Source organism: Herpailurus yagouaroundi, unplaced genomic scaffold (assembly GCF_014898765.1).
Source record: "Herpailurus yagouaroundi ecotype Mexico unplaced genomic scaffold, PumYag 205, whole genome shotgun sequence".
Lineage (NCBI taxonomy): Eukaryota > Metazoa > Chordata > Mammalia > Carnivora > Felidae > Herpailurus > Herpailurus yagouaroundi.
In genome coordinates, this window is record NW_024412436.1 from 1094288 (window position 1) to 1107538 (window position 13251).

Sequence of the window (13251 nt, forward strand, 5' to 3'; positions counted from 1 at the left end):
GTCCCTCTCTGACAGAGGGCAAGAGCCTTGCAGCCATGAGTATCTGACTTGGGGCCTTACCTCAGGGCAAATATGTGATTAGAAATATTGATGGAAAAGTTAACTTTCTAATTCCTTTTATTTTAGTAACAAAAAAACAGAGATCAAGGAATTTGAAGACTTAGGGAAGATTTATGTTGCACCAGGGTTTCACTTCTGCCTGACCGTGATACCTGGTGAATTAAAAGGCCAGTTTTAAAAGCACCACGTGATATTTTTTCTGGCCACTTACGCCTATAAGTCCAAGTGGCAGAAATGGAGACAAAGAATTACCGGTTTACTAATTACAATCCCAGTGATGATAAAAAAAAAAAAAAAAAAAAATCCAGCAGGAGGAGCTCTAACATGCCTTAGAGCTCAAGTTTTAAAAACAAAAAAGTTTCAAGCAAACAGGAAAACAGAGAGGCAGTGTGCCTCACAAGCTGCCATGTCAGTGAACAAATATGTGACTAAGTCCAATTAAATGCTTAGTGCACAGCCAGGTGATGATCCTGGTGGAGACAGAGTGGCCAACATTCCCCCTTCCACGAGTCTCCTCGTTCTGATACAGCTAGACGGGGATTGAGCCATGGCGTTAGCTCTCACAAAAGAGGGAGCAAAAGGCCGATTTCTAGGCAAGTCTACAAGTAATTATTTTCCTCTTAAAGTGTCATACTGTTCCTAAACGAGTCTTTGATGCTGGCTCAAAACCTGCATTTAAAAACAGAATTTTTATCAGTGGCTGAAGGTACTACAAAAACTCCCAAATGTTCCATCTCCTTTACTCGACGGCTTGATGGGTGCTTTTATTTATTTTTTACTTTTATTTTTTTTTAAATGAGGGAAATGCTGTGTTTGTAAAAATTGGTGCTAAAAGGGCAAGGAATCATATGTCCCCTGGGCCATGTAAAGAGTCTGCAGAGAGAATTATAGCTTTCTAACACACGCACACACATCAACTGGAACACAAAGAATTTACTCAAGAAAACTGAAAAGTATATGAATTTAACAGTTATAGGATTTGAGGGGTAAGCCTTTCCATTCTGGACAGTGTTGTGGGAGTGGAGTGGACGAGTGGGCATAGAGGATGGTCAGAATTACTTAACCTGAAGGAAACTTTCAACCAATCCCTTTTAATCTATTGCCAATAAGAAGTCAAACTTTTTGTTTTACACCTTAATGGTATGCCCACATTTAAAATTTTTATACAAGCTTCTACAGAAACTTTAACTAGACCAATTCAGACCAAAAGTCACTAAATAAAGCTAGTCTAGACGGAAAAATCTATGAAAACCATATGTCTTTTAGGCATCTGTCTTACAAAAACTGCCATCATCCTGGAGGAATAGTTCACAAAATATGCTTTTAGGAAAACACTGCTGTAATGACCACGGAGCTGTGCTTAAGAAGACGGCTTGACTTGGAGAAAGTGAAGCCAACATGTTTACAAGTGAAAGGCTCTCATTTCTACATACATCTGTCTGTAAACATCACGGAAAGGACAGGCAAAGGAAGATATAATTTATATTTCCATTATCTTAAAAGGGATCAAAAGAGTTAGTTTGTTCCTCCACACTCCTACAGAACGTTAGGCCAAGGGATCTCAAAGCCACTCTGTTCTCACTCACAGAAAACTGTTTTGGATAATGTTGTACGTGGATGAGGCCAAAGAACCAGAACATTTTCTTCTGATTATTACCTCATCCTGCTGGCCTGCCAAACACTAGAAGCTAGAAGGCAGGTGTCCGACATAAGTAACTAAAGGAAGACCGTCCTGTTGGATGTAGGGCTCACCTGAGGGACAAGGGAACTCAGGATTGGGGTACAAAGCAAGAGTGCAATGAGAATGCAGCAAAGAGAAAGGTTCTAAGACCCCGCTTTTCTGATTTAATATTGCTTTCTCAACTGGAGACAGTGGTCAGTGCTACCTTCATTGTTCGTATTTTTACCTCTCAAAATGCACACTTAATAAGCAGCATGCACTCCGTAGGAAAAAGTATAGAAAAGCAAGCTTTACTCATAAAAAGAACAACACTTTAACTGAAAGCTGAACAGTCTATGGAGATTATGAAAGTATTTACAAGTTGCAAGGACTCCTTGTGACGCTCACATTTTCTTCCTGCTCAACAGGGAAGGGGACTTTGGAACAGTACAGTAACAGTGGCTATTGGCACGAGTGCCCCATGTGTCGTTCAGTCACCTAGAGGACGGTGAATGAACAACATACATCAAATAGCTACATATGGAGAAAAGGTCCTGGGTTGGAGGAGGCAAGTATGGTAAAAAAAAAAAAAAAAAAAAAAAAAGAAGGAAATTTATAAGATGCAGTCAATTATACCCCAAAGTTTTAAGCAAAAAGGAGAGGCACTATTTCAACATGTCTATTCAAAGATACTGTGCTTTAAAATGAGTTTTCAAGTATTAAGATGGTAATGGGATAATTTAGAGTGTCTGGAATATTAAAAAAAATCAAGTAATCATATCAACATGCCTTGTTACAGATTCCTACACTGAACAATAGGGCATTTAAGTAAGTTAATCAGTGTCTAATGATGAGTCACAGGGATTTTTGTGGTCCATTAGTTTCAGTCCTGAGTACTATGACACTGCTATTGTCGAGCTAAAACTAGAAGTTTGCTTTCTTTCAAATAATATGTGTAGCATGGGTTTTATTTTGACCTTAGACTCAGATATGTGGAGGGAAATTACTGTGGTGGTTTCTCTAGTTAACACATTTACTAATGTTTCCTTAATTTTCCACCCCAAGAGGCAATAATTAAGGTAGAATTTGCCTCACATGAAGTTTTATTATTTTAGTTATTAAAATATTTTCCAACACTACCAAGAAGCAAAAAAGAAATTCTAGTTGTTTTAAAAATAAGTAGACATTTTCCTCAGGTTTTATAGCTTTTCCTCCGTGAATGGTGGTCTAAAGGTGGAGCAGTGTATAGACTTTCTGGCAAAGTCCCTTGAGCATGATGCTAAGGGTAGATTTATTTGAGGGAAAAATTTCATTCACTCTTAAAATTGGCTTTGAGAACAATCCTAATATAACCTTAAAAAAATACACATGGTACAGAATATATCTTATATAAGCATCCATGCCCAAGTGAAATAATTTCATTTTAGACTTTCTGGGCTGCAAAATACCTTTGAAAGTCTTTCTCATCTACTCTCACAAGAGGTCTCATTCTAGATCAATGTCATATATACTGACCAAAATAAATTTAGATAATGCTGCCTCATGGAAATCTGAAACCAAATATAGGTAATATTTACGTGGTGGAGACAACTGCTATATTTGACCATAAAATAAAATCACTTCCCAGATCATATTCAAAACCACCTGAAGCCTTCTTCTCACACAGTCTCACTTCCTCTTGGTTCTCAGACCTGCCACAGAAGCCTGGGGACTCTTGTGTGGTGGTGCGGCTACTTTGTGGTTATCCAGGTCTCGTTAGTCTCCCTCTCCACTGGGTTGTCAGCCCTTCCGCAAAGGAAGCAGGGGAGGAATGGAGCTTATTTCTGTTTATTTTTATTTAAAGTTTATTTGTTTACTTTGAGAGAGAGAGAGAGAGAGAGTGCACGGGGTCCGGGCCGGCGCCGCAGGGAGAGAGAGAGAAAGAGAGAGAGAGGGAGGGAATCCCAAGCAGGCTCCGCACTGTTAGTGCAGAGCTCAGTGCGGGGCTCCAACTCACGAACTGTGAGATCACGACCTCAGCTGAAATCAAGAGTCGGATGCTTAGCCAAATGAGCCACCCAGGCGCCCCGGGAATGGAGCTTATTTCTAAATTTTATATTAACTTGCACATTTACTGGGTTCCCAGTATTTACACTGTTTCCTAATTTTTGGTGTGAAACTAATTCCAATGGGGGAAAACACTGACTTGAGGAAGGTTTGGAACTTTCCTTATGTCTGAGCAATTGAAGTAAGTCAAGAAGGCCCAGCCTTGACATTGACCATGAGTGATTGAGAATTTTGCCATTTGCCATTTTGATTAACCATTTTTTTTTCTGATCCTTGGATGGAATGTGTTCTCTCTACAGTTCATGTGAGCTGATCATTTTGGCTGGAACACTAGGAACACATTTCCTAGTGTTTATGGGAATCATTAAAAAAATAATTCCAGAAATTAGGGTAGCCACTATTTGTGGGTTTGCTTATCACGTGGCTCTGATGCCTAAAAAGCAGCCAGAAGGAAAAGAAAGTACCATACCATGATGAGGCTGCCTAAATACCTTGTGGCTTTAGACTTTGCCCTAGGTAGGAATTCTTCTATTTTTGATCACAGTTGCCAAGTGATCTCAGCTTCATCCACGTACAGGTAATAGGGCATCAATACACATACAGATTCTCTCAAGCCAATGCCCTCCCAACACTGTCCCCCTCCCCCCACACTTAAAAATACCGGCCAGACCAAAAGTGGAATATTCTTTTGGCAACAGCATTTAGTAAGCCAGATGGATTTCATTTGGCAACTAAAGGGTGTAAATACGTGTTTAGCTTCAGAGGTTCCCCCAGACAATGGTTACAGTATGTTGGCTCTGGTGAGCTAAAGGATTTCAGTGTTGGGCATTTAAAAATTCTGTGTTTAAGCAGCAATAAAGTTATGTCAGCCAGACAAAAGCCATCAAACCCTCAGCTAAGTCCTCAACTCCCTTTCTCATACTGCTGGAGGTAAGCATTTAAGGCACATTCTGAGTGAAAGACGCAGTGTTTACAATTTCATGTTTAATTTCCTGGCTGTTTATCAGCTAAAGCAACTCTTGTAAGCTAAATTTCGCTTCCAGTCTTTCACAGTAGCTGATAAGTCAGAGGGGAGGAAGAAGCACCCGGCAGCTCAGAGCCATGAATTGTGGCTCTCTCACCTCTAAATTTCATCCGAGCAGCACACTCCGAGAATGAGCTGTTCGTGCTATGGATCTCTGAAGTCACTGAAAAACATGCCATCTAACCAGAACTGTCTGCATGTGAAGGATTTCCCTGGAAAATCACTCTTCTCTCACAGCGACGGAGACAAAAGAGGGCACGATGAAAGAGCAGTACTAGCTTGTGTGCGCCTGGCTGCTTACACCGGGTGCAGTTCGCTTTTCTTTCTCTTTTCTCTTCTGCTCTGTTCTCTTCTTTTTTGAGCTGACATCAACTTGTATAGAGGAACATTCAGCAGATTCCAACCGGTGACAGTCTGCTGCCGACTGGCCACAGGAAGAATAATGATCATTTACTGTGCAGTTTTCACTGGTCAGTGGCTCTTGTGCCAGACTCCCGTCTTGGCTGTCTTCCTCTATCAATCAGGTGAAGCCCAGGGCAGGGCTGGGTATCTTGAAACTCAGAAGGGCTTTCCCTGCAATGGCTGAAGCTTAGCAATTTAGAACCCCAGAGAGAACAATGACAGAGCTATTTGCTATTATTTGTCATGGGATGTGGAAACAGTTGCATTCCGTTAACTTAATGCCAGTTACCACTGGGCTAACAGCGGCATATTGTTATATTTACCACTGCCTGCAGCCTGTCTGCATTTATGTTGCTTGTACTTAGTTTGATGTAGATCCTTCCTTCTTTTCTTTTTTCTTCTATCCTCCTGCCACATCAGATGTTTGGAAAAGTAAGATAGGGGACACATCCAAAACAGAAAGGCAATCTGAAGTCCGCCTCGACACCTCTGCAAAACTCCCAGATTCTGACCTTCAGAACCCTTGCAGTTCTGTGCCCGGGCCTCACCTACACACGCTGCCCGTCATTCGCACTGTGGCAGGATGGAGATGTTTGTGTAAAGGAGACTCAAGTTTGCTAGACCCAAGAAGGAAACCACCAGACTAATTTTACCTTCACTTAAACCAGATTGAAACCAAGACTGAAGAATGAAAAACTTTGCCATTAACCATCGATTCACCTCAGTGCCATATTATGTTACGACCAGAATCGTTGTGGAATTTGAATGATTTTGATGGGATAGTTAATTGAGGGGCTTAAATTAAATTGAATATTTTATTTAGTGAACAGTTTATGGCCGCATTTCTGTTTTCATTAAAATATATGAAGCATCATGACAACTCATGTTAAACCTGCAACAAATTATTAATTACATTTGGGATTTCAGTAACAAATTTTGTGACACAGCAGCCTCATGAAATGCATTAAGTATTAAGAATCAGAAAGAATACCTCAAAGTTGTTTCTATTCTTGGCATTTATACTTAAAAATTTTTTTTTGCTTAACTTTTAAATCCAGTCGCTAAAAATAAAAACTGTTCCCTGAAAAATCAGACTACCTAGTCATAAATTTATTTATTTGTTCTTTAAAGGGGAAGGACAGTAAGGAAAAAAAAGAAACCTCATGGCTGAAATCAGAAATCACAAGGCGAATTCATCGTTTGTCCAAATGATACTCAGCTGCTAAGAGAAGTCATACTTTTAGAGGGCTCTTGAAGAGGGAGCAAATCAGGATGTTTCCAGGACATGATTGCGGGAGAGTCGGACACAGGCTAGTCCCCAAAGTCGCTTAATTGTCCATGTACCCTAAGCCCATGACTTCAATTCTCAGCAGCTTCATCCTTCATGGCACCAAACCTTCATGTTAGGGATGCAAAGACACACTTATAAGAATCGTGGGTTTGTCCTTACTCAAAATTTGGGGGACTGGCTGAAAAACAAAACAAAACAAAACAAGGAGACCTTATCCCTAAGTGAAAGGGGTTCCGTGTCAACTGTCAATTAAATCAACATATAAAATATGTAAAAGAGATATAGCACAGCAGGGTATCAACGTCAAATGTCTGAAACAAGCTTAAATTGTAAAGAGAACCAAATGGCTTTTACTTCCTTAAAGAAAAGACCACGAGTGCAACAATTATCTCCTTGTGTAGAGGGATTTATGTATCTTTTGCCATGGTTGGTTTAGCAGTAAATTATGGAGAATGGGGGACTGGAAGGTGCCATGGCACAAGGGTGCCATGTCAAGTCGGGGGAAATGAATAAGTCACGGAATGGGTCCGAGTGGGAAACCCTGTGGCAGTGCTGATGCCCCTCCGGGGCTGCGCACGCAGAGCAGGGTGCCAGCTTCGCGATGGCACTCATCAGAGAGTCCTCTGATGGAGCGTTTCTTGGTTTCCATCTTGCGTTTCTGTCATGTGGAGGAGTTGGGGTAAAAGCCAAATCCTTTCCTATGATTCAGTTTTGCCATTTTTAAAAGACACCATCAGACTTGGTGACAAGGGTAGTTAAAAGAACATACTTCAGTTTTCCAATATATATTTTTTTAAAGAGAGGATTGAGTGACGAGGCAAATGAAGTTTGCTTTTCCTTGGATAGAGACCCTTCCTCCCACCCTTATCCCCTTTTGACTGTTGCAAAATAGCTTAGTCCAAGGAGAGGGGAGAAGACAAATGAGTAAAATAATGCCAGAATCAGCTGTTGCCAGGAAAAACACGCTCTGCTTCAGTTAATTTGTTCTGTTAATGTCAAAGGCTGTGATTCCCAATTAACTAATTTTAAGAAGCTGTGACTGAAAATAGCTACATCAGCCCCAACGTTAGTATTTGATGAAGACTGGGATCTTCAAGTAAGAGAATAGGGCCCCTAAAGAGGTGGTGATGTCTGCTTAAGATCACCTTGCTAAACAAGAACACAACTGGCTGGGATTTTCAAACTGGGCTTTAGCCCCTTCAGAGGAGTTGAGTGGGGCGAGAGGGGAGGGGCACGTCAGATATTCTGGCGGTAGAAAATGTTCCACAAATCAGATTTGTGTACACTGAACTTACTAATGACAGAAGCATCCCTACTGGTGAGTCTCTTTGGGACAGAGATGCCCCCCCAGCTCAGGTGGAAGTAATTAAAACAGGCATGTAGCTCGCAGTATTTCCAGCTTCCTCACCGAAAGCCTCCACGCACATAAACCAGAACAGCTTGAGCAGCTGAGAAAAGTGGGGCCAAAAATGACTCCACCCGCCTCTCTCCTTCCTCTTCCTTTACATTGGAATGGAAATATATAATAATTAAAAAAAAAAAAGCAGAACGCTCATGGTTTCTGTCCAACTGCAAGTGCTTTCATTACCTTTGAATAGGGTTAAAAGTATATATGCTCTTAAAAGTCAAAATCATAACTTGCTAATGAAGTTGCAAATTATCCAGAAGAAAGCTACGTGCAGGCACATGCCGAATGGTGGAATATTTTGCCTCTAAAAGTTCAGTTACTGCCTCTGTAATATTAATGCCCAACGGGGAGCCGGCGGGACATGGTTTGTACTGTCTTGTCACGTTATGAGTTTCTGGTTTCAGATAAAGGACGAGAAAGGGCCCTTAAGAAAGTAAAGAGCTAGGGAAAAAAAAAATCAAACTTCCTTCTCGGAAAGCTAAGGGTTGTTTTCCTGGAGATGATGGATAATGGCATTTTATTTTATTTTTTTTAAGTTCTTAATAGAGAAAATGGAGGCAACTCATAGAGGGAAATCAGAATATATAAATAAACAGAACAAGGTGAAGTTTCAACAAGAGCTTCCTCAACTTTTTTCTTTCTTTTCCCATCTTTGTCGTCTCTTTTTCTCTTTCTTTCCTTTTTTTTTTTTTTTTTTTTTTTTGAAATCTTAAACCCCATTTCTGGCTTGCATTTGGTAGGATTCCTGCTCTGGCTTTTATTAAAAACAGACTTTATGTGGTCAGAATTCTTCATCTAAAGCTAAACTTTAATAGGCATAAGGATCCTGACAGAGTCTTTCTTGCTCCCTCTCAGGTGACCCCCCCCACCCCCCCAGAGGGGTTTCCCTCCCGTTGTGCTGAACTGGCGCTGAAACTTGAAGGCTCAGCACAAAAACCAACTTTCCTCTTTTACTCTGAACTCTCATTTCTGTTTTACATTTGAGACTCTTTTCAAGGCCAGGGCAAGTTAGATCTGGCTCCAAGCTGAGAATATTCTAGAAATTTTGAATAACATAACTGCTGTCCTATAAACTCCCCAACACAGATGCATTAAAGCTGGTGATTCCCCTTCTGTAGCGCAAGCTACCCGTTCCTGCCTACTACCTTGTGCGCAGGAGCTTGGGACTACCAAGGGGGACTCCATCCCACTTAACAGACTGATTCAGCATTCAACAGAATCTCTGAAGGGTATTGGCAAGCCAGCTTATCTGAAACAAAGAGGTAAAAAAGCCAAGCAAGCAAACAAAGACATGCACGTTCGCTCCTGAGGAAAGGCACCGCCAGGTTGCTCTGGTTCCTTCTTATAGCAAAACAGACAAAATAGCCGACTCTTTATGGGACTCCTGCCTTCCCACTCTCAACGCCCTTGCCCAGTGGCGTCCATACCTTCCTGGCACAATGGCAGACACTTTCCCAGTCCATCTGAAGTTTCCTAAAACAGTAATTTAATCTGACTTGCAGTGAGACTCAACAATGATCTTTTTAATCTATTTTTTACATGGAAGGGAAAAATCTCTGAAATACCGTAGTGCAGTGGTTCTCAAGGAGAGGGGGATTTTACACCCCACTCCCCACCTCCCCAAACACGCTGGCAACGTTGCCATTTTTATAGTTGCAACTGGGGGGGAGGGGAGGAGTACGACTGACATCCACTGGGTAGAGGCTCCGATACTGCAAAACATACTGAAGTGCATGGGACAGCCCCCCACAAGGAAAATGCCAACAGTGCCGAGGTTGAGAAACCCTGGTATTGTGGTCAGGAGACTGGGCTCTGGAGTCAGACTGCTTGGGATTAAAGCCCAGCTCCATTCGGGTCTGGTTGAGCAGCCTTGGGCAAGTTGTTCAGAACTCTGTGCCTCATCTGTAAAGCGGATAATAACCTATCCTTTTGGGTTGCTGTGCGCAGTAAACAAAAATGTACCTGCAAAGCACTTAGGACAGTGCCTAGCATACAGTGAGAGCACAATAAATATTAGCTATCACTTTTACTATTATTACTAGAAATTTAGCTGTGTCACAAATGAGTTCTAAACTGAACCTATTTTTAAGAAAAAAAAATAGGGGGGCGCCTGGGTGGCGCAGTCGGTTAAGCGTCCGACTTCAGCCAGGTCACGATCTCGCGGTCCGGGAGTTCGAGCCCCGCGTCAGGCTCTGGGCTGATGGCTCAGAGCCTGGAGCCTGTTTCCGATTCTGTGTCTCCCTCTCTCTCTGCCCCTCCCCTCTTCATGCTCTGTCTCTCTCTGTCCCAAAGATAAATAAACGTTGAAAAAAAAAATTAAAAAAAAAAAAAGAAAAAAATAGGTTTGAGAGTACATATATCCTTTCTGATTGGGACCAAAGTGATGATAACCCTAACAACCACAGTGCCTTGCAGTTTATCAGGCTCTTTCAAACACCTCATTTCATACGACGTGGGCAACGACCTTGGTGAAATCGTTCCTCTTTCATAGATGGGGAACCCCTAGCTCAGAGTTTAATGAGTTGTGCGAGGTCCGTGACAGACAAGGTTTTCTGATTTCACATCCTCTGCCATTCCTGCTACACCACCCTTTGTTTACATGTTTAAGGTGCCCCTTCTCTTCATTTCACCCAAAAGTATGAAGATCAGAATGAATGTAAGGCCCGCAATCAGAGGGTGAGGTGACTCAGGCTTCGTGGGTCGGAGGAAGTCACTTCTGTTTTATGGTACATGCATAGTAAGGTTTTCCTTCATTAAGCATACAAATATTTTAATCCTCTGAATTGAATTAAAAAATATTAAATTTCTGTATGGGCTAATGTTCTTTCCTTTGAAAATTTCTGATGTTGAGGAAAAAACCTCCTAATTCCTTCTATTTTTAAAATCTCTAAGTGTACACATTGTACATATTTGACTGTAAACGCACAAAAGTGAGAATATAGCTTCAACTCTATACGTTTCAAGTTTCGTTTACTTATTCAGTATTTTGTTTCACAAGCCTGAAAAATCTGCTTACACATGCCAAGGTGTATTATTCAAATGTACAAAGTTCCACCTCATGTATGGTTAGTGACTGCACACAGCAATCATCATGTGCGTGTTAAAATTTCTATGCGTAGTTTAAAAAAAAAGTTGCAAACTAATCAGCCCAGTTTTTACTCAGGCTACATTAAAGTTAATAATATTGGGCTTAAGAGTTATAGGTCAGAGGGCAGATGGATAATATTCCTTGAAGTTAGTGGTTTTCTAGAACTCCTTTGGTAATAGAGAAGGCAAGGCCTTAGCTCCTGATACTCTCGGGACCTATGGCGCACACAGCTTGCAATAACCCCACCACAGCTCTTTCTTGCCTTTCAAAGTGCTCTCTCAGATTCTACGAACAGCTGCCCAAATGTCATTCATTTGGACCCAGTTTTCTGTAGTCTCATTAAGTGTGTGCCAGTTGGTAAAGGAGAGGTTTGGACCACATATTGGTTTTTAAATGGTGTCACAGGCTCCACCCTTTGCCCACGATACCCTTCCCGGGTGAAAATCGCAAATGTGTAGGATAATATCTTTGCAATTTTCTTTTCCAAATAAACTCTGTCTGTCATGCTATGAGAAGAGAACCGAAGAGCACACACCGGCTCGTGCTGCGCGCAGAGCACTCACCTGGGGACACTGGGCGGGGCCCTGGTGGGCCGGGAGGGCACTTGCGGGGGCGCTCCGGACCAGTCGCTGCTGCTGCTGGGGAAGGGGGGCAGCGGGCCGGGCCGGAAGGGCACGGGGGGCGCCCCCGAGTGGGGTCCGGGAGAGGGAATGGCCGGCGCGGGCCCTCTGCCGGATGCGGGCCGCGTGAGGGGACCGCTCAGGGTCAGCCGCCTCTGGGTGGTGGGGCTCGGAGGGGGTGACCTGGGGAGAGACAGAGCAGTTTCTGTCTGAATTCATCTTTAAGAGAGTATTTTATAGCTTCCTGGTTGCTTTGTAAAAATTACACTTTGACTGCTTCCTGGCTTGGTGGGAGGACTATGCCGCTCTTGAGCTTAGGGTCCTGGGTCGGATCCCCATGCTGGGTGTCGAGATTACTTTAAAAAAAACTTAAAAAAAGAAAAGGTATATAAGGAGTCAATGGTGGAGAGGAGGTTCCCTCCTCCCAACCGTGCACTCTGTGGAGACAACCAGTAGCTGTTTCTTGCGTATCCTTTTCAAATACCTTCTATAATACAACGCAATAAAATAAAGTGCCATATAATGCAATGTTCTCTCTCTAAATTCCTTTTTTGTACATATTAGAACACAACATTCTACAACTTACTTTTTTTTTTTTAAAAGCTTCACGTTAATTTGACTATCTTTTCATTTCAGTATAGAACTTATTCTTTTTAATGACCACATAACATTCCACTGTAGGGATGTTTTGTGCTTGTTTTTGAAGGGGGTTGAGAAAATCTGACCTCCTCTTTCACTCCTGGACTTACATTATCCTTTTTCTTCAGGTTCATATTGGAAGCAAACTCAGAAAATGGTACTGGATGAGCTTGGCAGGCCTCCGGTGACATGGGGCCATTTTCCTACCTGCGGGAGTGCTGTATCCAGGAGTCATCCACAGGAGGCGGTGCAGGGGTGAAAGTGGTGGCGGTGTTGATGTCACCAATGATCACGAGGGCCTCTTTAAGGGCTTGGTACATTCGAAGCATCTCATCCCGGCGCTGCGCCTGTTCAGCAGATTCCTCCATCAGAGTGTTCTGGTCCTCCGAAGAATATAACTGTGCTAGGAGCTCCGAATTGATGAAATCTTTAACCTGTCAGGTCACCACAGAAAAATAAAAATGGGAACACACGTGCGGCCAGATGGCATAAACTGGCTCAGAGGCTGTGGACAAAGTCTACAACAGCCCACTCTGGGAAAAGGTGCATGATGCGTGAGGTATGCAAGAGGTACAGTGTGTATGCATCTATTTACTCCTAGTTTCCTCCTGCCCTCCCAGTTCTCAGCACCAGTGCAGGAACAGTTTTTCCCTCTGTCTCATGGCTGTGGACTAAAGGAAAACCTACATTAGTTGAAAAGAGGGCTAAACCCTGCCATCGCCAGAGCAGGGCCTGTTGGCTACGTAAGCATTTCCACTATGTTGTCTGAGGCTGCTTGGCTTAGAGACGAGGCAGGTACCAGGAGGGAAGAAGCAGTGTTTGCAACAGAAAACACTGATGTAAGAAACCTATATAATAACACAAGCCATCCACTCCTTGGTATTCCTAGCTCTTACCAAAATCACTGAAACACTAGCAAGATCCCAGGATGCAATGTCATCTCAAAAGTGGAATTAGTACCAATAAGTGAATTTTTATTAAACACAGAACCTTATATAATTATGCAAGTTGAT

The 13251-nt window shown here is 42.3% G+C and overlaps 1 protein-coding gene across 12 annotated transcripts in view; it reads right to left on the reverse strand.

The window, feature by feature from the left end:
- Positions 1 to 13251, reverse strand: part of DNM3 (dynamin 3) — a 569179-nt gene that overhangs the window by 19110 nt on the left and 536818 nt on the right. For 9 of the 12 annotated variants that reach the window (XM_040451682.1, XM_040451678.1, XM_040451685.1 and 6 more), the window contains 2 exons: positions 12446 to 12672; positions 11543 to 11782 (listed from right to left, as the gene is read on the reverse strand). In XM_040451682.1, coding sequence (XP_040307616.1) covers positions 11543 to 11782; positions 12446 to 12672 — 467 coding nt within the window. Of the gene's footprint in view, positions 1 to 5993; positions 6589 to 6627; positions 6662 to 11542; positions 11783 to 12445; positions 12673 to 13251 lie in introns of those variants that run through there. The other 3 variants (XM_040451688.1, XM_040451684.1, XM_040451687.1) reach the window with 2 other exon arrangements.